This window comes from Mixophyes fleayi, chromosome 10 (genome assembly GCF_038048845.1).
Source record: "Mixophyes fleayi isolate aMixFle1 chromosome 10, aMixFle1.hap1, whole genome shotgun sequence".
NCBI classification, from domain to species: Eukaryota; Metazoa; Chordata; class Amphibia; order Anura; family Limnodynastidae; genus Mixophyes; species Mixophyes fleayi.
This window is the reverse complement of record NC_134411.1, coordinates 100214750-100241332: the sequence shown is the minus strand read 5'-3', so window position 1 is coordinate 100241332 and position 26583 is coordinate 100214750. Positions and strand designations below refer to the sequence as shown.

The window sequence follows — 26583 nt, the reverse complement described above, 5'->3', positions numbered from 1 at the left end:
TACAGCCTCCGTGCCAGACTCGCCAAAATAAAAGATGATGGGTTCCAGGGACATGAGGGGCTTCAGTGTATACTCAGAATGCATTTACCATAGAGACCAATTACTTCTATTATAATGTCCCAGCTGCGTCCACGTTGTCTGCAAGCCGTATGCAAATGAGTCCAGATTTGGCCAAGTGGAATGTATACAAAGCAGAATAGATACAGAATTTGACAGTAGATAAGAACCGCTTGGCCCATCTAGTCTGTCCATTTTTTAACCTATGGTAACCTCAAACCCTATGTGATCCTTAGTTCTTTGTAAGGATATCCTTATGTCTATCCCAAGAATGTTTAATTTGCTCTACTCTATTAGTCTCTACCACCTCTGATGGGAGGCTATTCCACTTATCCACTACCCTTTCTGTGAAGTAGTTCTTCCTCACATTTCCTCTGAACCTCCTTCCCCCCAGTGTCAGTACATGTCCTCGTGTTCTAATACTTCTCTTCCCCCCCAGTGTCAGTACATGTCCTCGTGTTCTAATACTTCTCTTCCCCCCAGTGTCAGTACATGTCCTCGTGTCCTAATACTTCTCTTCCCCCCAGTGTCAGTGCATGTCCTCGTGTTCTAATACTTCTCTTCCCCCCCAGTGTCAGTACATGTCCTTGTGTTCTAATACTTCTCTTCCCCCCAGTGTCAGTACATGTCCTCGTGTTCTAATACTTCTCTTCCCCCCAGTGTCAGTACATGTCCTCGTGTTCTAATACTTCTCTTCCCCCCAGTGTCAGTACATGTCCTCGTGTTCTAATACTTCTCTTCCCCCCAGTGTCAGTGCATGTCCTCATGTTCTAATACTTCTCTTCCCCCCAGTGTCAGTACATGTCCTCGTGTTCTAATACTTCTCTTCCCCCCAGTGTCAGTACATGTCCTCGTGTTCTAATACTTCTCTTCCCCCCAGTGTCAGTACATGTCCTCGTGTTCTAATACTTCTCTTCCCCCCAGTGTCAGTACATGTCCTCGTGTTCTAATACTTCTCTTCCCTCCAGTGTCAGTACATGTCCTCGTGTTCTAATACTTCTCTTCCCCCCAGTGTCAGTACATGTCCTCGTGTTCTAATACTTCTCTTCCCCTCAGTGTCAGTACATGTCCTCGTGTTCTAATACTTCTCTTTCCCCCAGTGTCAGTACATGTCCTCGTGTTCTAATACTTCTCTTCCCCCCAGTGTCAGTACATGTCCTCGTGTTCTAATACTTCTCTTCCCCCCAGTGTCAGTGCATGTCCTCTTGTTCTAATACTTCTCTTCCCCCCAGTGTCAGTACATGTCCTCGTGTTCTAATACTTCTCTTCCCCCCAGTGTCAGTACATGTCCTCGTGTTCTAATACTTCTCTTCCCCCCAGTGTCAGTACATGTCCTCGTGTTCTAATACTTCTCTTCCCCCCGGTGTCAGTACATGTCCTCGTGTTCTAATACTTCTCTTCCCCCCGGTGTCAGTACATGTCCTCGTGTTCTAATACTTCTCTTCCCCCAGTGTCAGTACATGTCCTCGTGTTCTAATACTTCTCTTCCCCCCAGTGTCAGTGCATGTCCTCGTGTTCTAATACTTCTCTTCCCCCCAGTGTCAGTGCATGTCCTCGTGTTCTAATACTTCTCTTCCCCCCAGTGTCAGTACATGTCCTCGTGTCCTAATACTTCTCTTCCCCCCAGTGTCAGTACATGTCCTCGTGTCCTAATACTTCTCTTCCCCCCAGTGTCAGTGCATGTCCTCGTGTTCTAATACTTCTCTTCCCCCCCAGTGTCAGTACATGTCCTTGTGTTCTAATACTTCTCTTCCCCCCAGTGTCAGTACATGTCCTCGTGTTCTAATACTTCTCTTGCCCCCAGTGTCAGTACATGTCCTCGTGTCCTAATACTTCTCTTCCCCCCAGTGTCAGTACATGTCCTCGTGTTCTAATACTTCTCTTCCCCCCAGTGTCAGTACATGTCCTCGTGTTCTAATACTTCTCTTCCCTCCAGTGTCAGTACATGTCCTCGTGTCCTAATACTTCTCTTCCCCCCAGTGTCAGTACATGTCCTCGTGTTCTAATACTTCTCTTCCTTTGTAGAATGTTTCCCTCCCGTAACTTGTTATAACCCTGGATATATTTGAAAGTTTCTATCATGTCCCCCGTTCCCTTCTCTGCTTCAAACTATACATAGTAAGATATTTTAGTCTTTACGGCTAAGTTTTCTGCTGTAGACCATGCAGCATTTTAGTTGCCCTTCTTTGTACAGTCTCTAATGTATTTATATCCTTCTGGAGACATTTGTTCATTCAGCTGTGACCATTCGGTTACTTTCCCATTATTTAATGTAATGATAAATGTCTATATTGTCTTCTAAGCACATTGCTGTTATATTTTAAGCAAAGGTTTTGCTTTTTTGCTCCTATACAAAGGACATCAAATTATTAGTTTGCATCTAATTGTTTAATTCTTTTGCTTGATAAAATACTGGACAGAGGTGTAGGTTCCTGCGTCTTTCATTTATACTCAGTAGTTTTACATCTTTCTTTTTAAAGGTACATTTGACAGATGGCTGCGGCAGAGAGTCCTGAACGGGACCCGCTTTCTCCTGAAGAAATCCTGCCTGATCTCACCGATGATGAGGAAGATGATGACGGAGATCACACTCCGCGCCATCAGTTGGATAAAGAGGAGGAGAGCAATCTTGATTTTCTAGATGATATTAAAGCTTCTCCTGACACTGCTGTCCCAGAAACTATCTTGGGAGATCAGACCTCCCCATGTTCAGACAATAACTTATCCCCAAAAACTGTCCTGGAGGTTAAAGCCATGTCGGAGCCCCTCTCTGAGGCCACCTCAGATGAAAAGACTGCAATCACTAATTCCTTTCCAGAGGAGAAACCTGCCTTAGGAATTGTTGCAAAGGATAAATCAGAAACACGAGTTAGTTCAGGAAAACAAGAGAAAAATTCTGTTAAATCCCCTCTTCGTTCTGACGAAGAGGACAATCTGAGCGAGATAAAATCTCCAGGCTCTGATAACGAGCAGACTAGAGGCGTGCGGCCTTCTCCTGTTATCAATGAGGAAGATGACGAGGGAGCTAATGAACTTCACGATGAAGCCTCCTCTGTTACACGTGAACTGGATGAACATGAACTGGATTATGACGAGGAGGTCCCGGAGGAACCTACGGGTCCTAACCAGGAAGACGATCCTGAGAAGCTTGGAGCCGACGACGAAGACGACAAAGAGAAAGAACAGTCCCCCTTGAATGCGATTACTGATAATCAGAAGGATGGTGAACTTCAAAAAGAGAAGAAGAAAGAGGAGGATGACGGAGAGATTGATGAAGGGGAGATAGATGTGAGTTTTTCCTGTCATTTTATTATCTATGTATTTTCACTAGATATCCGTAACTCAGTTCATATTGGTCCCTTTAATTAGCAAATGAGACCCAAGCTGGAAATCCAATGTAAGGAGACACTTCCAAATTACGTCACTTACAAGCGCGACTTGGACATTTCTGATTTTAAAGCGGCAATGCACGGATCCATAGAAGTATTACCTCTACAGTAGGGTTAGGGGTTGAGGTTAGGATTAGGAATACAATTAATATTACCATAATTAAATGTGTTCATGCGTTGCCGCTTTAAAAAAATAAAAATAAATCCAAGTCCCGCTTGCAAGTTACGCCATTTGGAAGTGTCGCCTTTTCCTTACATCGGACTTCCAGTGTGTCTGTTTACAGGTAAGTAGTTGTCTTTTACTTGTCGCTTTCTTCGCTATCGTAATAATTTTGTAGGTGTAAACACTGTTGCTGTTTATATTATCGTTAACTCGTAGTACACCCAAACGTGTGTGGTAAGGTCAGGTCTAGCAGCTGTTACTACTGCAGACATCGGATGTAAGCTGTGAAACGGGGGCCTTAGAATTTTTTATTTTTTTTTGAAGCGTTGTAGAATAAAAGAGATCGGGGGCTCCTTAAGTATAAATAAAGCTTAGTAGTAAAAGTCAGGAATGGATTCAAATTATTATTAACTATTCTGTCTCGGATGAATATTATTCTTGTTTCTAACTGGTATAATTGTGGAATGGAAATATCAGATGACCGGTATCAACTGAGTTTGAAGAGATTCACTGCAGTAGATTTGTCCCGACTACTATTAGTTTTTTTTTGTTGCTTTTGCGTTAGTGCTTTTTGCAAAACATTAAACCCTTCCTGTATCAGAGTAGCTGATTTAATAGGTTTCTCATGGGGAGTCTTCTCTCCTGCACCAATTTTCCGGGTGCTCCACTCGGCTGTTTTTACCTGCCACCCGGCTGTTGGAGCCCAACAGAGTCCTATTATAATAGAATAAACCATTGTTTCCCCTATTAGATCTGGCACTATGTGAGCACTACAGCCTCCTGGTGTGTGTTACACTACTGACCCCCAGTCTGATCAGTCCTGGCAGGTGTGAGCAATAACCTCCAACATTTTTCATTATTATTGCACAGTATTACACTGCACCCACCCGGCTGGCAAAATTTTCTGGGGAGAACACTGACACAGTTAAATGAGAGTACTCTCATCTCCTTGTCCCCGCCACTGGTTAAGACAGTTACCATAGCTTGTGTTCTCCCTTCCACTCCAGTGAGCGGAAGATGTAGCGAGATACTGTTTGAGCAACAGTTTGTCGACTAAATGAATTGATCTAAGTCGAACTACTGTGATTTGACCTCATGGTTTGCCGACTCTTTCTTGCTTGGTCCATAATAGTAATGTGGATGAATTTTTGGGGACAGCTGTCTTTCTCTGTCTGAAAAGTTTACCAGCCCAGATTCACAATGAAAATAGAAAACTAAGTGTTACACTGTGGTGCTATAAAGCTTTGCCTTGACAAAGCATTCAACAGCGAAACGCGTGAGCTGGAAGTTTTTTCACGTTCTAAGTTTATATGTTTGAAAGTGAAAACTTGATATTTAACTCTCCACAACTTGGAGTAACCTTGTGATCGATTCTCAGAAAGTTATACGGAGACATTTTAAATATGTAATCACAATCTTTTTATGTTTAAATTAATTCATTGATGTTAATAACTATAGCGTAGTGTTAGAATGTGGCATATGGCTGCAAGGGATAGTTATCCCATTATAACAACAAGCAGCTCCGAGATTTAATGTCGGTGAGGAATAACCAGTCTATTGTAACTTGTAGCTGTTCTGTATAATACTATCGGACAACTCACGATTGTCTGACAATCGAGACAATAGAGAAGCATCGCTCCTTAATCAGTTATTATTACAGGATCTAACTATCAATACAACTGTTCTACACTTATACATCACTTCAATAGCCATTGATTCCAGACTGGTGGTCAGTGATCTAACACACACTGCTGGCTCTAGTGCTCACATAGTGCCTGCTGGAATAAACCATTGTTTCTCCGATTGTATCAATATAATAATAATATTCTGGGGAGATCACTGGATTCTTATTTTGAGGACATATTATAACGCACTTTTAAGATAAATATCATATCGAGAATACTCCCAACTTACAGTTTTTAATTCAGCACACCTCACAAATGGTAGCAATTTGCTGACATACTATTTATATCTAGATAATATAAATTTATATTTTAATAAATAAAGTTGTGTTGAAAGCGATTGAAAGCTACATTTAATAAAATCAAGATTATCGCTTGTGCACCAGAGTGTAACACTTGTTTGTCTTTGTGAATCTATACTGGTTAATGTGGTAGCCCCTCCCTTATAATTATATATTATGCAAATAAATAAATTGATTGAATATTAACCATCAAAAGGTAAGCTGTTGTTGAGGTTTGGGAGTTAACAGAAACCATCTGATTTGTCTAATATAGATATAGTGTGGTAGTATGATCTTTTGTCAGCCCGAGTTTACCAGCCTGTCAAAACTCCCATAGAGGGTGGGCGTCATTATTGTTTGCAAACATTTATTACGGACATCCAAATACTTTCCTTATTACCGCGCTCGAGCGCCCTCTTCTAGGTCCTGAGTGTAAGCTGTTCAACAAATGTCCTGACTTTTGCTTTCCCGGTCAGACCTGGATGGTTATAATGTGCTATCACCTATTATAGTATCTTCTGTATTTAAAGCACAGCTGTAGGGACGGGATCTCTGGGCTTGGACACATTTGTACATCCATGGATGTTAACCTCGCCCCTAAAACCAGCTGCACCAATTGCGAACGGCTTCCAAATACGCAGACAAATCTCAGACCTCGCAGAGCCTTGCTGCATTCCCCTCCTCGCCTTCACCCTGGCCCTGCCAGGACCCTGTCCCTTCATTATTCAGTCTTCTGCTCCCTCCCTCCCCCTATGCCAGGATATAACATTAGTCAGAATTTAAGACAAGCTGTGAACTCTACAGCTGGGTACACACCTATGTACTCTTCAGAAGCAAATTCTGTAACGATTTCACAAATAACAGAAAGTCCCGATGATCATGCAGATTCATTGTACGCACCTACACAATTTACAGTCTAATCTGTATCTCTCACAATCATCTGCTAAAAAGACCGTGACTCTGTACACACTAGAGATATCTGCCTACACTGCTGATCGTAGGTGCGTGCACACTGCCACATTTCCCCGACATCGTTGATTGTGATTCTTAGGAAGTTTATAAAACCAAATTAACAGATGCGATGTGTTCTGGTATGAAAAAACATGATGGTAGGTGCGTACATACTCCATCATCAACATTTATTTATATAGCGCCAGCAAATTCTGTAGCGCTTTATAATTAGGAACATTAATAAACAATACTGGGTAATACATACAGACGGAGAGGTAAGAGAACCCTGCTCGCAGGCTTACAATTTATAGGACAATGGGAGTTTGAAACACAAGGACGTGTGCTACATCACATTGCACATTGGACCAACTAGAATGCAAAGCTAAAAGTACTGAGTGGGGGGTGTGTGTAGCAATGTTGGTCACAGGGTTGTTGTCCTGTGTTAGCTGTGTAGAGGGTGGTAATAGGGTAACCTAGGGAGATTAATAGGGTGGTTGAGGAATATCATAAGCTTGTCTGAAGAGGTGGGTTTTCAGAGAACGTTTGAAGACTAGAGGAAAGTCTTACTGTGCGAGGGAGGGAATTCCACAAAGTGGGTGCAGCCCGGAAAAAGTCCTGTAACCGAGAATGGGAGGATGTGATGAGAGTGGAAGAGAGACGTAGATCTTGTGCAGAACGGAGGTGTCGAGTTGGGAGATATTTTGAGACAAGTGAGGAGATGTATGTCGGTGCAATTTTGTTGACGGCTTTGTGTGTTAGTAGAAGAATTTTATATTGGATTCGTTGAAATACAGGCAGCCAATGTAGAGACTGACAGAGTGGCTCAGCAGAGGAATAACGGTTTGCAAGGAAAATCAATCTAGCCGCTGCATGCAAAATAGATTGTAGGGGTTCAAGTCTGACTTTGGGAAGACCAGTAAGGAGGGAATTGCAATAGTCGATGCGGGAGATGATGAGTGCATGAATTAATGTTTTTGCAGTGTCTTGTGTGAGATATGTGCGTATTCTGGAAATGTTCTTTAGATGTATGTAACATGATTTAGATATAGAGTTGATGTGGGGAATAAATGACAGTTGTGAATCAAGGATTACACCTAGGCAACGAGCTTGCGGGGTGGGATTTATGGTCATGTTATCAACAGAAATAGAAATGTCAGGCAGGAAGCTTTTGTTTTTGGGTGGGAATATTATTAATTCAGTTTATGAAAGATTGAGTTTGAGTTGGCGAGAAGACATCCAAGGTGAAATGGCAGAAAGACAGTCAGTAACGCGAGACAACACAGATGGTGAAAGATCAGGAGAGGATAGATAGATTTGTGTATCATCCATATAGAGATGATACTGAAATCCAAAGGAGCTTATTAGTTTTCCAAGAGAAGAGGTATAGATAGAGAATAGCAGAGGACCTAGGACTGAGCCTTGTGGTCTCCAACTGATAAAGGAAGCGGAGCAGAGGTGGATCCAGAGAAATTAACACTCTTGCAATATCTGACCAAACGGTTGTGAATCGTGTGATCTGCACGATAATTGCATCGGTGTGTACCCAGCTTGTCTGTATTGCAGTTAACTATTCATACACACAGTAATGTAACAAGTAATGTGTTAACTGCACCTCGTTGCACGTACGTTGGGCTCCCATTGAGATTTTAGGATTTTTGTCAGTGATCAACTGAATCGCCGCGTATCTGTCACACTGAAATGGAACGCAAAGTGCTCAGAATAAAGCAGTGCATTACAATACAAGCTCGCTGCATATAAAGTGTGTGCTTTCTCATATCAATGCCAGTGTGTATGTAACCATACAGCGGCTGGTGTGCAGGAAGCCCTCACAGGAGTTTTAACTAGTGGATAAGTAGAATGATGTTTATTGGTAATAATTATGGTGTATATACACACACTCGGGCACAGTGGGATACAGCATTCACCTGCGGCGTGTCCTAGCAATCTTCTCAGAGGCTATAGCAATGTGTAGCTGCTGCAGATAGTCCTGGTACATGCTGCAGGGGAGTCTGACCTCTGTTCCCACGCAGATTCTCCTGGGTCTGTCAGCCAGGGCTGGGAAACTGCTGGAGAGTAGGGAAGTAAATCGTATCCATTTTTTCAATTATTATGCATAGTTTCAATTCCTGAAACAAACCCCCCCCCCCCCCCCAAATATTAAAGTTTCTGTAAACACCCCCATTTCTTGCTGCGGTAACATTGCCCACCTTTGTCCGGACAGCTAAACGGTGCTTAACTGTAAGGCAGGATAAATGTCATTTTAAATTGTAAAAATTAGACTGATTAAATTGTATTTATGTTTTTGGTTTCAACCCACCAGGACCAATGTCAAATTTAGCTGTAAAACCTCTGGTGTCACTGGGCTATAAGATGAGCACACTTAGGCAGACAGCAGTCAATTTCTGACCACATTTACCAATATGTCACATAATCCCATCTGTTTCAATTTTGGATTTCGGGGAACGTTTTGGGTCCGGTCACTGCTATCGCTGTAGATATTGCAGTTTGTGGCCAACTGTGCCTAATCTCTGTCTACAGTGAGCCGACATGTTTAATCACATTTTAATTTGAACTATGTATAATAAATAATAAAAAAAATAAAATAAATCATTTAATGTTTTATAAAGAAATATATCTGTTCTGTCTGTCTTGGAGCTTGTTCCCATAATCAGATTTTATCTATAGATCTGTTACATGTTCTGCTGCTGTGCTGTATGTGTATCCACGTTATCGTGTGATTATACCTTGTGTGTTACCTGCAGCTGCCATAGGAATCACTCCGATGCACAGAGCTCATCTGCTTGTATTGTGTGTTCACTTATCTCTCATGTTTCGATAAAGTTTTGCATGAAACTCTTCACTTGTTGGGTTTTATAGTTGGATGTGTCCTTGCACAGTGGAATTGCAGTTATTACTGTAGCTTTTCACTCTTGACCTCTAGAATTAAGTGGCCAGTCAGTCACTTTATGGAGCCAGCAGATTTGTTTTAGGAGGCCAGTAAAATCCAATGACCTCCGTAGAAATGACTCCTTTAATTGGTGCATGGTTGGCACGTTGGCTTCCAGGCTCCTGGGATTTGCAGCCCGGCAAAAACTTAGCACAGGTCACGTTGATGCAAAATTATAGCAGGTCCCTTGTATAAATAAGAGACATAATATTACCAGGTGAGACTGGCGGACTTGGGCAATAGCAAAGATATCTCCAATAAAAACCATCTAAAGAAATTTATTGCAATAACTATATATAACACGATAAATAGATATATTATTGCCATTCCACAAAATGTATATTTCAGGTCTTCAATCAAAAGTGAGGTTTAATCCACTGTCTAGCAGTGTGTGCCAATGTTTCAGCCACCAATTGTCCACTTTCACTCCAGTCCTCCAACTCTTTGTCCTAAATGTTGATGATTATTTGTGTGTCGCTTGGTGCAATATTTACCTTTAAAAATGTGTTTCTTCTTATAACCGCGGTATTACTGGTATAGTGCCCAACCCTAGACTACTTTCATAGCTCTACTGGACCTACACCCACAATGAGAGCAATTTGAAATAAATGGGAGAGAGAGAAAAACACTAAATTAAAAGTATTTTAGTAACATTTAATTTACTACAGTATTACTGCCACCTCCCGATAGTTGTCTTCTCCCACTGTAATTCATTCTTCCACCACCGCGGGGATGAATAACTGGAATGTTTTGTGGGGGAGAGTTAAATTACATGGGAGGATGATTGGAACTGAATAACAGATTGGGGGGGGGGGGGGGTGAGGGCTGGTGAGGGCTGGTGGAGGAAAACCAGTTTCACTCAATGTTTACATTGGGGATAACCAAAGAAATCATCAGAAAGATCAAAATGTGAACCTGCCTAGTACAAATGAGGGGGGATGGGACACTCAAAGATTGTTTCATTGGTCTGTAATTCTATCCTGTGGTGTGATTTATACTGTAATATAAGTCCAATGTATAATAACATAAACATAGATCAAAAGTCGCATCGTCTGGTTAAATCGCCACTGTGTTTTCTCATCATGTCCCCTGACTTATTTATTTCCTTTTAATCGGTTTTAAGTGCACCTGACCCACGTAATCAGTGGGGGTAGCCATATCCTGAGCAGCACCTAGATTGCATAGTCTGTAGCATACTAGGAGCCAGTGACATTGCTTAGTCACAAATACTGTTTAAATTCACTGCACCCGTGGCGCTCTGTACCTAAGCTGCATACACCGGCGCTGCAAATAGCGTTTGTGGAACGCTAATGAAGTGCCAACAGTATGTGAGAGAGATACGAGAGAACACTGCACGGAGCATGGACACAAAATAGGACATCTACATTAATGGTTTATCTGTGTTCATTATGAGCCGTCTGTACTGTCTGCACTTTTTATATAGGAGTCAATGAATTGTGTTTGCAGTGTCTGTTAACCTGCATTCACCACCAAGCAAAGTACGGGTGCAGGGAAATTGCCCGAGGGTAAATTTCTAAATGTTTTTGTCGCTTTGTGCAGTATTTCTTTCCAACACTAGATGTCGCTCATGTTGCTAATATAGAGTAATATATGTAGGGAGAGATGTACTGATCATATCACTAGGGGTCAGTATTGTCTCTAGGAAACTACAGAGGAATTACTAAGTACAGTTCAAATAAATTACACATGGAGTTCAAAGCTGACAAAATAATACTCGCTGTTCCTGTACTGCTGGAACTGTGAGTACGTCTTCTGGCCTGGGGGAAGGGTCGTCAAATAATACTGACCTCCCAGAGCGTACGTCACTCACTACACTACAGGACAAATCTGAAGGGTTGGGGGGTCTGAAAGCCCTTTCTTTCCAATGATGTGGCCCCTTTAGTAGTTATTGTCTGGTGATCAAATGTGATCACCAGACAACAGCGCCCTACACTACAGAAAGCATGAAGCAGCCCAGGGATGGAAGAAGGATGTATTAACACCCAGATAACCTCCGTCATTGCTTGAAGAAATCTGAGGATCCCTTGTTTAAAGTAGCATAGTCCCCTCTTACAAATAATGTGCCCCCTTAGTAGTGGTCACCAGAGAATAAAACCCTACACTGCAGAAACCGATTATTGGGCAGCCCCAATAAACTCAGGGCTACCCTCATTGCTGCTTTAGTTATTCTAGTTTACAAAATGCTATGTCTTGATGGCATTTTGTTCCTACACGTTTTATGCAATGCATTCAAGACCGTGCAAATTAGCAAAATAAAAGCATTATTTTCATGTGCAGAGTTTGTTATGAAAACCTATGTTTAGAATCCTGCTTTTTGCAGTTTTAGAAAGGTGGATTGGCGCCATTAGAAACACAATGTATTTATTGGTGGTGTATAGAAAATAAAATACACAACTTTTGCTTTTAGTTCACTTTTTTCTGATTGCAATAAAAAAAACCAACACTTTTTTGGCCATTTTGTGTATATATTTTTTCCGCCGTGTCAGGTGTACAAGCAATGGTATTGAAAATGCAAAGTCTTCTAAAAAAAAAACCAAAAAACAACAAGGTATAATTTCGTGGTTTCTGCATAAGCAAATTACTGAAATGTTGAAATGTGACAAGTCTCAAAAGTGCCAGCACAAGAAAAGCCTCAGCGGCGAAGGGGGCTAAAGAATGCCACACCGGAATATTTTACATTGAAGGGGGTTCTCCACCCTAGATACATAGCTATGTAACCAAAATGTTCTCACCTTCCCCAGTCCTAACTCCTGCAACATCCTGGGTACTCTTTCTTCACCTGTATAGTAACCGGACCGAAATTAAACTCGCCCGTCCTGTCATTCTATAGTGGTGAACCCATTTAAGCTCCGTTCCCCCCACAACTACCAGAATGGGTGAGCACCTGCCAGGCTACGGTATTGGGAGGGGGGTATCACTGATGATTGACAGGTGCTCCTAGGAGAAAATAATGTGAGTAATATGCAAGAGACAACAGCAGCCGGCCGGATAGTGATTAACAACTTCTAGGAGCCCCAGAAACTCCTGCACCTAAAATCTTATACATGTATATCCCAATTAGTTACGTTAAACAAACACTATGAGAAAGTAGTGAGGTCATTATCCTCTCGTCTGTCCAGACCGTGGGACCTGTATTTACATTAAGCTTTGGGGCAGTTACCTGCGATCACAGCTGTATTTCGTGTGTGATTAGGGTGGTGGAAGTGACCAGTGTACATTCTAGCGCAGGTTATATGTGTTTGCTGCTGAAATAAAATGCTAATTGTGTGTCTGTCTGTGAGTGGGGACACTGAGCAGAATTGTATCCTGTTAACAAAGGTTTGTCCCTGCAGGACGACGACCTGGAGGAAGGGGAAGTTAAGGACCCGAATGACCGGAAAACCAGACCCAGATTACCCTGTCGGTTCTTCATGAAAGGTAAAGATTAGCTGTGTATTACTGCTGTCCCTGAAAATATCATTTACTAACATACAGGCTGCAATCCTCGCAGTATATACTCACAAACGTGATCCACAGAGGAGCCTTTATATCAGTGATGACTAACCTGTGTCACTCCAGGTGTTGTGAAACTACAAGCCCCAGCATGCTTTGCCAGTAGATAACTAGCTGATAGCTGGCAAAGCATGCTGGGACTTGTAGTTTCACAACACCTGGAGTGACACAGGTTAGCCATCACTGCTTTAGATTATCCAGGGGGAGATTTCTCTAACTTCTTGGTTACCAGCATGCCATGCATCTGTGAGCAATCAAGTGAAAGAAGAGAAATATACAGTTTATTGAAATGACACAAGAAAACAAATATACTAATAAAAGTGAGGCAATGAAAGTATTTAAAAAGCAATGAAAGTATTTAAAAAGCAGCTACAAAGAGATCATTGGAATCCTGGTACCCACGTTGTGCAGATGTCTATGAAAGTCTGGGATGAGCATGTTACATGTTCGACCAGTTGTCTGCTCAGTCTGCATTGCTTATATTTATAGAACCACAATTAGAAATTGGTATTCGTCAATTGAAGCCAAAAGTAATTAATGCATTATACAGGTAATATACAATATAATTGCCTATTTTTAAAAGGCATAAAAATTAGCTCTAAATTTACTGTAAAATGCAACTAAAATTACTATAAAACAAAATTCTGTTAGAAAATTAACTAATATTTATATATTATATAAATTAATAAGTCCTATCTCTCTACTGCAGCAGTGATCTTGTGTTATTCCTTAATCCCCAGTTGCTCTTTTGGATTCAGTAGTTTGCTCCTATCCATATTGTGGACTATATTAATCAGGGCATCTAGAACCTTAGAACTATAGCTGTTTGTTAAATACCTTTCTTTCGTATTATGAGCTTCTGTAATGGGATCACAGTTCCTCGGTGCCCTTCAGATTTCTCTTCTGGGGACATTTTTAATATATATTTGAGGTGGTTCCTCTCGGCTCAATGATAGGCTTTGGCGTCGTAGGGCTTTTTGCACGGAAGGTTATAATGTTAAGGCCTTTATCACTTGTTCTTAGTAAAACTTAGATGTTTCTGCAGCTTTTGACTAGAATAGAGGTTAATGTCATTATTGTTAATATATTCAATAACATTTTTAAAAGACATCTCAGACTAATAGAACATCATTAGTATAACAGTGCCACATTAGAAGTTCACATCTATAAGGGCAATTGTCAGACCAAATGTACTAAACCTTGCAGTGGGCAGCAAAAAGGTTCATGTTACTAGGCACGAAATCAGTTCCCATGGCCGTGCCTTGTGTTTACTTGGGAAAAAAATGTTTTATTTAGAAATTAAATAATTTTGCTTAACAATAAACACAATATTGTTTGAAAATAAGTCACTTTTTGTACCTTAGGAAACTTTTCAGCTGATAGGAAATAGTTAATAGCTTCCATCACATAGGTATGGATGATATAAGTATATAGAGAAGACGTCAATCGTAGCGTACTTTTAAGGACATTTCACCATAAAGTAGTTTAGTTTACCAAAATAATGTTTGTTGTCTGCTAATAAATATACAAGAGAGCATTACATGGGACTGTTCTTTGAAATCCCCTCAAAATGATCATACATGAGGCCACAAAATACTGTTCAGGAGTATTCTGACTTCCCCCTGCAGCTTTGTTAAACAGTAAACTCTGAAGAACCAAAGTATCATAAAAACAAATTGTCCTGTTTGCAGGCCATATGATTTTAATGTTTCTGCTATGGGTGAAAAAGCTGAAATAGGAAAACAAAGCATGTCAGTTATTTCAATCTTGCAATAATCAACCTTGGAGAACTTTCCCCTTTATGTGAATCCACCAGGCTGAGCATTTCTGTTACCTAGGGGATTTTAATCCTGGGACTCAGCTGTTGGCGATGTCCGGCTCTGCACATTTGCAGCCATTGCGGTACTAATCTGTGCTCCTTTTTCTGAGCACCTCTATGGGGTGGGAAGAGAAATGAGCGGAGATTCCTGCCATAACGGCGGCGCGATGTGTGTCTGTGAGCGTTACTTATTGCGCTGAAATGAATCTCCCTCTTAGACTTCTATATGATCCGACTTGAGAGCTAATGTTTACGTTATTTATATGTATGCATGTTTGCCCATTAGAAATGTTGTTGTTTAGGTTGTATGGTGTTTAGATGGGCTATCATTTGGTGAAACCTAAAATCGAGTTGTTCTGTTGGATATACAGTATACGGGCTGGGTTACTTACCGCTCGGACACTCCCTTTATCTTGTTACTACATGTTGTCACAGTTCTCAAACTTCATTGCATCAGTTACTGACTTGGAATGCTGCCATTACAGCAGCTTCAGTGCATGTACCTGCAAAGCTTTACCTACTGACCACCAAGGAAATAGAAAAAAAATGTCTAATTTATGTTTTATCTGTGGTGCACAGTGCTGACACTCTGTTGAACGTCATCATGGCGGCTGCAATGTAGCACAGCATGAGATTAGGAATGTCATTTGTTTACATTTGCTAAACTGCAGATTTCCAGTATGATATAGTGACTCTGACATGGGGGGGATTTGGGTGGAGCATCCCTAGTAAATCCCAGTCCAAAATAGTTTCTCATTGGCCCGGCATCAAGACAATATGCGTACCTGCGCCATTTGCGTCAGGAGCGAGGCGAGACAACGCCGGACAGTCCTCGCTCCTTCTGATATACTTTTATTCAGAGATGCTGAATGTAGACCTTTTACATAGAATATTTCACCCCAAATGTTGTAAAGCGCTACGGAATCTGCTGGCGCTATATAAATAAATGTCGATAATGATAAAATGTTTCTTTAGAACTTGTATTTTTTTTCAGTAGCGTATACCAAGGTTTTGTGATTTACCTGACAAGATTTTTGCAATACATTTTACTTAATAAAAAAAATAATCTTAATGAACGGTGACGCAAATGACACTTGGGGATTTTAGATGTCTTGTAAATAGCAGACATAATTCATAGCTGTCGGGGAAAACAGCAGACAGTTGTGTAGATAAAGCTAATTTTGTCTTCAGAAAGACGTCACGTTCAGCCTAGAACCTGTGGCTGCAATACCTGGTCTGACAACAGCTCAAGGACATCCCGCACTGCAGTACAGCGGTGATAATTTTATCAGTATGTCTGGGTATCGGATCATTTCTGCATAGTCCTCTATATGGGGGGGAAATTCCACTGATACATTGGGGGCTACGTGTAAAGAGTTGCCACTAGCAAACAATCGGATATTTGCTACAATGTTGGAAGCTGCACTAGAAGTGATTTGTGTCTGCGTTTTGTTAAAGTCAGGTTCATAATTGATTGAAGTCAATCAAGTGAGCAATGAAATTGTAGTACAATTCAATGTGTGCAATCTTATGGTTATTATATATGACGTTCATTTTATTTTTATTACAGAAGTAGAAAATAAACTGGAGTTGCAAGAGGATGATTCAGGTGGTAGATAAGAGGGGACATGACACCAGGGGATAGATAGAGTTGACAATCTAGGTTTTGGTGAAACTTGAGTGTAATTGTTGTGGAGGTGACAGGATGTGAGGGGGAAGGGGGGGGGAGGGGCACCTGCTTAGATTTTGCATAGCGACTTGCGGGCTTTTGTTCTACCGTTGGCAATGGGAAATCATTGTAATATCCTGCAACTGATCATAAAATACGATGCAACATTTCTATAGGTGTCGCAGCACATACCTGTGTGATGACACAATATCCTGTCTTATCCTTTATACATATTGCCATAAAAATATATTTACTCTTGTAACACTTGCAGGTGATTCAGAAGTTATACATTTGTTTATGTTTCAATACATTTGTCCTAGTTTTTTTTTTATCTTTTGTTGTCATATAGGCCAATACTTAAATCTAATTTTATTACCTGTTTTGTTCTTTTTTTTACCAGGCCTTTTTATAGATGGAAGTTTATTTTACTTATACTGTCTGTCAAAAAAAGTGTTCATGAATACAGATTATGCCTAGAAGACACATGCTAGCGCATTCAGTACATTAAAATCAATATATAATTTTTGTGGTCGACTTGCTAAACAGGAAAGCATAAACCCTCTCAATGCCCGAGCCAGGTAAAGCAGAGCAATCCTCCTATTTTATGGTGAGGGGGATGTTCTGTTAAGAGTTTATTGATGACCATTGGATGGTGGGCTGTTCTGTTGGAGTTTATTGTAGACTAGGGATACGAAAACCCAGTCCTTTGCCCCCCTAACAGTGCAGGTTCCATATGAGCAGTGATATAATTATACCACCCGTGGGTCTGTTACATTGTATCAGTCAGTAATGACTACACCTGTGGATCTGTTGCATTGTATCAGTCAGTAACCACCTGTGGGTCTGTTACATTGTATCAGTCAGTAACCACCTGTGGGTCTGTTACATTGTATCAGTCAGTAACCACCTGTGGTTTTGTTACATTGTATCAGTCAGTAACCAAATGTGGGTCTGTTACATTGTATCAGTCAGTAATGACTACAGCTGTGGATCTGTTACATTGTATCAGTCAGTAATGACTACACCTGCACTCCAGCAGGGAGAACTCTTCTGTTCTAGTTTATTGATGACCATTGAGGAAGGCAGTTCTGTAGTTCTGTTTATCTATAGTCATCAGGAGGGGGGGGGCTATGTTCTATTAGATTTTACTTATGATAAAGTATACCCTGTGCTGGGTATATTTAAGCTATCCTACTAGTTTCTGTGCTGTAGGTGTTTATTGAGGATCATTGGGAGGGGGAGACAGTTCTTTTGGAGTTTATTGATAAATAGAGCACACATATAGTATAAAGTGTATGTATTGAGACTACCAATGTCTGGAGCTGTGAAAGTTGCTCAACTAACCCCTTGTTCTGGATGGAAACCGCGGTCCCGTGCCTCATCCCAGAATACGCCATAATTGCTCGATTAGGACCACATTCTGGTGACTGAGAAGGCCAGGACACATGGTAACATCCGTGACCTGCTCATCAGACCATTGGGTGACCTCACATGCTGTGTGGATTGCATGCTCATTGGCAATAAATCTGCAATTTTTGCTTTGCACTTCCTATGAATGCTGGGGTGTTATTTGCTGGTTTAATGCATGAGTCCTGTGGTGTATACTTCATTTAAACAGGTGTTTCTTGCTAAAAAAAAAAGTACACTTCCAAAGGCTGCCAGCCCCCTGCATAAAAGTGACGATTACTGGTGTAACAAATAAAATTGGTACCTCCTGGAGTGCAACCTCAACGCTGCCAGTACAAATGTAGTATAAGAAAAAACATTTGTTTTTTTGGGGTTTTTTTTTTTTCGTTTTAATAAAACAACCCACGTTTTTAAAGTTTAATTAAATAACACACTCCCTGGTACCTTTGTTCACAACTTTATTATGCTGTCATTTGGGATTTATTGTGTCTCTTAATTCAAAGGTAATGTCCTTAAATTGTAATCCAAAAGGCCAATTTAGACTACAACGTCTCCTAATCCAGTGGATTATCCATGCAGAAACATCATCTTCCACTAGAATGAAACAAAACAAAAGATTATGGGACCTGCTTCCACCACAGAATTAGTGTGGACTTGGATCTCCCCTCAGCCAATCACAAGTAGCCACAATGTGTAGGAGGGTCCTGGGGAGACCGAGTTCATCACACATCCACAGACATTTATTAAATTTATATTGCTATGGGGGGAAAAAAAGTTACCAGTGATGTCTGACACATTCGCTTCTATTTTCATGTACTGCATAACTACATTTAAATCAATGGGCTAGTGAAATGAATGGGCCATAGAAAGCAATTGGAGAATATAGGACAATATTGGTTAAAATCCTTCTCTAAAACCCTAGTTGGTATTTATTCAATGCTTTCCTGCAGACACGAATGGAGAAGTGCATTGACACATTATGAATGCTCTCAAATGGAACAGGAGTAGTAGAGATCAAAAAGAGAGTTATAGATGAAATATATGCTGCTGTTCTACAAGAGACAGACAAGTGCCTCTTAAATAGAAACAATAAAACTTAATAGCACCTGTCAATAATAACCTCATATATTGAAAACAGATGGCAGAAAAAAGCAAGATGCAAACAGTAATATTACTATAACACTTTATTCATATGATACTTTTAGCATAGCTTTAATTCGAGATTCGTAAAAACAGACGTGTTACAAATATAGAAATCACTTCAATGGAAGAGGAAGGTGAAAAAACAATCACGACTCGTAAATTCCTATAGTAAATTACACAGAGTTCAGTCTGTATTTGGATAAAGGATCTGTTATTAAACGAGGAAACCTGCAAAGATTTATTTTCCGCTTCATGTGTAAAACACATTCCATATAGAGGTAACAAGCGCGGTGTATCAGGTACCCATTCAGTGGGAGTGTTTTCTCTTCAGTATATGAGAGGATTATTGATTGGCTTTTTAGTGCGCTGTGAATTTCTTTTTGTTTTGTTTTCATTGCACACTATGTAAGTGCGTATGGACGCATTGAATATAATGGCTTTATGTTAACAAACGCCCACCTGCTTTGCACTTCATTAAAATATGGAAATCGGACGCAGCATTTAAATACCAATGGATAATGATTATCTTCCTCTCTCTTTGGCTCCCTACTCTGATATTCCTCTCTATCCCTCTCTCACTCCTTAGACCTTTCTCTCTGATATTCTCTATCCCTCTCTCTCTCACTCCTTAGACCTCTCTCTCTCTCTCACTCCTTAGACCTCTCTCTCTGATATGCTCTAGCCCCCTCTCACTCCTTAGAACTCTCTCTGATATTCTCTTTCCCTCCGTCTCTCTCTCTTTCTCCTTAGACCCCTCTCTCTCTCTCCATAGACTCATTTCTCTCCCTCTCTCCATAAACATCTCATACTCCCACTAAATCTCTCGCGCTCTCTCTCTCTCCATAGACCTCTCTCTGATACTCTATTCCACTAAATCCCTCTCTCTCACTCCTTAGACCTCTCTCTCTGATATTCTCTATCCCTCTCTCACTCCTTAGACCTCTCTCTGATATTCTCTATCCCTCTCTCTCACTCCTTAGACCTCTCTCTCTGATATTCTCTATCCCTCTCTCACTTCTTAGACCTCTCTCTCTGATATTCTCTATCCCTCTCTCTCACTCCTCAGACCTCTCTCTCTCTGATATTCTCTATCCCTCTCTCTCACTCCTTAGACCTCTCTCTCTCTGATATTCTCTATCCCTCTCTCTCACTCCTTAGACCTCTCTCTCTCTGATATTCTCTATCCCTCTCTCTCACTCCTTAGACCTCTCTCTCTCTGATATTCTCTATCCCTCTCTCTCACTCCTTAGACCTCTCTCTCTCTCTGATATTCTCTATCCCTCTCTCTCACTCCTTAGACCTCTCTCTCTCTCTGATATTCTCTATCCCTCTCTCTCACTCCTTAGACCTCTCTCTCTCTCTGATATTCTCTATCCCTCTCTCTCACTCCTTAGACCTCTCTCTCTCTGATATTCTCTATCCCTCTCTCTCACTCCTTAGACCTCTCTCTCTCTGATATTCTCTATCCCTCTCTCTCACTCCTTAGACCTCTCTCTCTCTCTCTGATATTCTCTATCCCTCTCTCTCACTCCTTAGACCTCTCTCTCTCTCTCTGATATTCTCTATCCCTCTCTCTCACTCCTTAGACCTCTCTCTCTCTCTGATATTCTCTATCCCTCTTTTCACTCCTTAGACCTCTCTCTCTCTGATATTCTCTATTCCTCTTTTCACTCCTTAGACCTCTCTCTCTGATATTCTCTATTCCTCTTTTCACTCCTTAGACCTCTCTCTCTGATATTCTCTATCCCTCTCTCTCACTCCTTAGACCTCTCTCTCTGATATTCTCTATCCCTCTCTCTCACTCCTTAGACCTCTCTCTCTGATATTCTCTATTCCTCTTTTCACTCCTTAGACCTCTCTCTCTGATATTCTCTATCCCTCTCTCTCGCTCCTTAGTCCCCTCTCCCTGATATGCTCTAGCCCCCTCTCACTCCTTAGAACTCTCTCTGATATTCTCTTTCCCTCCGTCTCTCTCTTTCTCCTTAGACCCCCCTCTCTCTCTCCATAGACTCATTTCTCACCCTCTCTCCATAAACATCTCATACTCTATCCCACTAAATCTCTCGCGCGCTCTCTCTCTCTCTCTCTCTCTCCATAGACCTCCTCTGATACTCTATTCCGCTAAATCCCCCTCTCTCTCCTTAGACCTCTCCGAAACACTCTGTTCCTCTTTTACACCTAGCCGCTAACTAACACTGGAAAAGTGTATTAAATATGATGAATGGTTTCTTATGGGTTTGTTTCCACTAATATGATCAATATTTAATGCTGCATCTAACATTATAAAGTGCAGTACAGTCTTACTCGGGCAGTAACGCACGCTGCCCGTACAATAGATGCTTTGGGAAGAGTGAAATGCGTAAAAAAAATTCTTTAAGAACGCACCACTAGTTTCACTAGTTCCATGCTCTGTTAGCCATTTATCCATCGCTTAGACATGAGTTATTTCCCGTTTTTTACTACTAGTTGTTCCCTTCTGTCCAACAAGTGGCCTCCGCAGTGTTACCCACAACCTGCAATGCATCTGTTTTGTAGTGGAAATGGATTAATTTTCTAGCACACGGAGGTGCCTCTATAAAACAGCGTATTTCACGTTATCCATACATATGGAAACTACTGCAAACTCCTCTCTCTCGGCCTCTCCGGTTCTGTCCATGCCTGGTTCACCTCATATCTTGCTAACCGCTCCTTCTCTGTATCCACGTCTGGTTCTTCCTCCACCCCCTCCCCTCTCCCTGTTGGAGTCCCTCAGGGCTCTGTTCTTGGCCCTTTACTCTTTTCACTCTATACCTCCTCCCTTGGGGCTCTCATCTCCTCGTTCGGTCTTCAGTATCGCCTATATGCTGAGGATATTCAACTCTACATCTCTTCTCCTGATCTTTCCTCCTCCCTCCTCTCTCGTGTAACTGACTGCCTCTCAGCCATCTCCTCCTGGATGTCCTCACGCTTTCTTAAAATTAACATCTCCAAAACTGAACTCATTGTCTTTCCCCCACCCAGATTCCCTTCCCACCATGACCTCTCCATTGTTGTTAACAACTCCACTATCTCCTCTGTCACCCAACTCCGCTGCCTGGGAGTCACTTATGACTCCTCTCTCTCTTTTGCCCCCCACATCCAATCCCTCGCCCAAGCCTGTCGCTTCCAACTCCGTAACATTGTCCGCATCCGTCCCTTCCTCTCTCAAGATGCCACCAAAACTATCATCCATGCTCTCATCATCTCCCGCCTCGACTACTGCAACCTCCTCCTTACTGGCCTCCCCTGCTCCCACCTCGTCCCCCTCCGCTCTATACTCAATGCAGCTGCGGGACTCCTCTTCCTCTCACGCCGCTGCTCCTCTGCCTCCCCTCTCTGCCTTGCCTTACACTGGCTCCCCTTCCCCTACAGAATCCTTTTCAAACTCCTCACCACCACTTACAAGGCTCTCTCCCAGTCTCCCACTCTACTGCCCCCTATATCTTTAACCTCCTCTCCATTCACACTCCTGCTCGCTCCCTGCGCTCAGCCAATGATCGCCGCCTCTCCTCCACTCTAATCACCTCTTCCCACTCTAGAATCCAAGACTTCTCCCGCGCTGCCCCCCTTCACTGGAACGACCTCCCTCGTTCCATCCGTCTCTCACCCAACCTGTGCTCCTTCAAACGGGCACTTAAAACTCACCTGTTCCTTAAGGCCTACCAACCATCCACTTAACCTCTCATCTCTTCTGTTTCTCCCCTGGCCCTATTTTTTTTTTTTTTTTTCCTCCCCCCTTTGCTTCACTGGCTCCCTTCTGTGCCTGATTTTGTTCACCCTCCCTTAGGATGTAAGCTCGTATGAGCAGGGCCCTCTTTCCTCCTGTCTCCATATCTGTTCTTCTGCTCTGTCTGTACTGTATTTGCCTGCCCGGAGTTTCTGAAGTATTGGTATTTTATGTTTAATGTTCTGTACTGTTTTACCCTGTATGGTCTACTGTTCGTACTGTGAACGGCGCTGCGGAAACCATGTTTCGCCTTACAAATAAACGATAATAATAATAATGTGCAGTGAAGGAAGGGTTAAACGCGTGATATTGGGATTACAGTGGATTACGCATGCTGTCAGCCTCGCCCCCTTTAAACAAGGTGTCAATTAACATTTCCATTTGGGTCCATGGAGGTGTGATACTGACCATAGAGGAAACTGTCACTTCCTGTGTTTGTACATAGTTCATTACTGGGTGTGCTGCTTAATTGCTTGACTCTGGTTTTCCCCAGTGTACAGTCTTTATTTTTGTAATATGTATTGTGTGCATACCATTGTCGATCTTGTGATCAGCTGTAAGTGACCGGAATTTTTTTTTTGTTTTAAGAGACACGTGTTCCACATTGCAACATAATACAATAACATCGCGGGTTCTTTCATAAAATCCTTCCAAACAATGTTTGTTTTTGTCCTGTAATTCTTTACTGAGCCGTGTACATAACAAGCTCTTTAGACAAAGAGCTACAATTAGGTTTTATTCTCAGTGTTTGTTTTACATACTCCATTCACTGAATTATGTCATTCTGAATAAACATGGGCAGACTTGTGCTTTATATTGTGCACAGAGACCTTTAATTTAGATATAATGTGCATGAATGATGCCCTGATATCCCTTTAAAGTGCACCGGTCCTCTATTTACACTAGAGGGAGCTATTTTGTAGGCTGACCTAATAGTTTGGACAATGCTGTATGTGTTTGCAGCCTAACAATTCACTACGAATTTGTGACGTCGGTGAGGCACCTGGTGCCTCAACGATGTCCTTGCTCCTGGTGATTTGATAGGCTGCATTCTCATCAATAGTTGTACAGTCCACAGGCTGCTAGTACCCTCATAGTAAAGTTTGATAGGCCAGATTATCTATTTTTTTCCAGTCTATAACTTGGCCAGCAAAGATTCTTGACCATCCTCACTTGCTGAGATTTATCAAGCTGTGTATTTAACTATTTAAATATTCACATTTTGGAACGCTGTGTACTTCCAGATTATTGTAATAACTTTTAGTGTTCACAAACTTCCTTAATGTGTTTTGCATACAGATGTTCACTGACCCCAGTGTTCTGGTTTTGGTTGTGGATCTGGATTAACGTGTTCTGGTTTTGGTTTTGGTTTTGGCAAAACCATCCTTGTGTGTTTTTGGTTTTGGTTTTTGATCTGTAATTTTTAGAAAAATAGCTAACATATGCTAAAATCACATAATTTTGCACGTTTATTGTTCCTACGTTATTATTAACCTCAATAACACTAAATTCAAGTCATTTTCAGTCAATTTTGACCACCTCACAGGTCACAATATTATTTTCAAACAAAGACTGCAGCAGTTCTTGCCAGTGATAAGAAGAAGGCCATTGTCATGCCGGGGAATAAGACCAAAAATCCACCTCTTATGTGTGCAATTATTTTTAGCCAAATCCTGACAACAGTTGTCTAGCCATCTAGGAATTGTAAAACCACAGTCAGTAGAGGTAGGGACCTTAACCATCTAGGATCCTCATACATGTTACGCCATTTGAAGCAAATTCATGGAAAGCTGTTGGGGAAAATCAGAAACTTATGCTAAAAAAATAACAACAAGCAGTCCAGCATCAGCTAGGTCCCTTCTCTCATCTAGATCCCAGGATCTGCAATCTACACCCCCAACAACACCATCATCAATATCCTCACAAGTGATCAGAGTTAGTCCTGCATCCAGGTTGCTAATGCGAGATGACTCCTCCCCTATCCAGGACTCCTCAAAAGAATCCTTGAGCGTTGGGCCCACTGCTGCTGCTCCTGCTGCTGGGGGTGGATCTTCAACCCTGAAGCCGATTAAGAAGATTATTACTAGCAGTTTACAACAATTGACTGTTAATCCTTAGCAAGTATGAAAGCTGTCACCCAGTCGCAAAGCGGATCACAGGTTCCATGGCGACTATTCTAGTATTAGATCTGCGTTCAATATCCGCTATTAATGCAGCTGGTGTTAGAGAATTACTTGAGGTCTTGTGTCCCTGTTACCAAATTCCATCATGACACCATTTTACTAGAAAAGCTATTCCGCCCCTCTACCAGAAGGTTCGTAAAAATGCAATTATTGGGCTACAAGATGCCATTCTACCCACTGTACACTTAACCACAGATATGTGGACAAGCGGAACTGGGCAAACTAAAGACTATATGACTGTGACAGCCCACTGGGTTGGTGATTCGCCTTCACCAGCAGGAACAGCAGCAGCATGTACCCAAGAACGTCGCATTTTTCAGAGGCAGCTACTCTGTATCATCTGCTTCACTAAGAGGCATATTATATTATTATTATTATTATTACTATTATCGTAGATTTGTAAGGCTCCACAGTGCCGTACAGTAGGGAAGACAGGACATACATAAAACAGGACACGTAAAACAATAACAGACAAGGCAGACAAAATAAATGCAGACATGAAAACAAAGGGTATGAAGGGCCCTGCTCATTAGAGATCTTACATTCTAAGGGGAAGAGGGCGCAGCTGAAACGAGGAGCGAGTGTGGCTCAGAGTGGAGAATGGGATAGTTGTGAGGGTGCATTAGTGTGAATAGTGTTATCAGGGATAAGGTCACCTCTAAAAAAAAAAAAAAAAAGAGATGGGTTTTTAAAGAGCGTCTAAAGATTTGAAGGCTGTGGGAAAGTCTGATTGAGTGTGGTAGGGAATTCCATAAGTGGGGAGCAGCACGGGAGAAGTGTAGAAGGCGGGAATGAGAGGTGGTTATCAGACACGAGACAAGGCGCAGGTCAGAGGTAATACCGCTGACAACGTGTTTGAACAACTAAGGGATGTCATTGCAACATGGCTTATCCTGCTTGGACTCTCCTGAGGATATGTCAGTTTTGATAACACCACCAATATTGTTAGAGCATTATAGTGGGGGGGTTTCCATCACATTTCCTGTTTTGATCACACGATCAACTTGGTGGTACAGAAGTTTTTTAAAAAAATGACAGTGACATGCAGGAGATGCTGTCTGTGTCTCGAAATATTTAGGGCCATTTTCGGAATTCTGCAACAGCATGTAGGAGAATACAGTAGCTGCAAGAAGAATAGAATTGATGGGGAATGTACTTTAGTCCGGTGAAGTAGTCACCTGTGGTGAGAGTGCAGACACTGTTAGCTTGAGTCAAGTGATTCCCCTAATTAGACTTTTTGAGAAGCAGCTAGAGAAATTGAAGGAGGAAGTGAAACAAAGCAAATCCGCTAACTATATTGGAATTGTAGATTAAGTACTTAATTTGCTTCCCCAGGATCTAAGAGTTATCAACATCGTGAAATCGGATCACTACATTTTAGCAACTGTGCTTGATCCTAGGTTTTAGAGCTATGTCTTCTCTTTCTTTCCAACTGACCCAGATCTCAAGAGATGCAATGAGCTCTTGGTCAGCAGGCTGACAGCTCAAGTGGTACATGACACAACAACGTCTCCTCCTTCAGTTTCTCTGGCAACTGCTTCTAGTAAAAAAAAACTTAGCTTTCCCAAGACACCCAGTGGTGATGCAGATGAGTCAGCACAACATTTTGACATTTGGGGGTAAATGTATTAACA

The 26583-nt window shown here is 41.6% G+C and overlaps 1 protein-coding gene across 2 annotated transcripts in view; it reads left to right on the top strand.

Moving 5' to 3' along the window:
• ZC3H18 (zinc finger CCCH-type containing 18) overlaps positions 1–26583 on the top strand; it is a 76764-nt gene that overhangs the window by 3485 nt on the left and 46696 nt on the right. For both annotated transcript variants that reach the window (XM_075189295.1, XM_075189294.1), the window contains exons 2-3: positions 2538–3345; positions 12824–12908. In XM_075189295.1, coding sequence (XP_075045396.1) covers positions 2551–3345; positions 12824–12908 — 880 coding nt within the window. In that variant the 5' untranslated portion in view covers positions 2538–2550. The remainder of the gene's footprint in view (positions 1–2537; positions 3346–12823; positions 12909–26583) is intronic.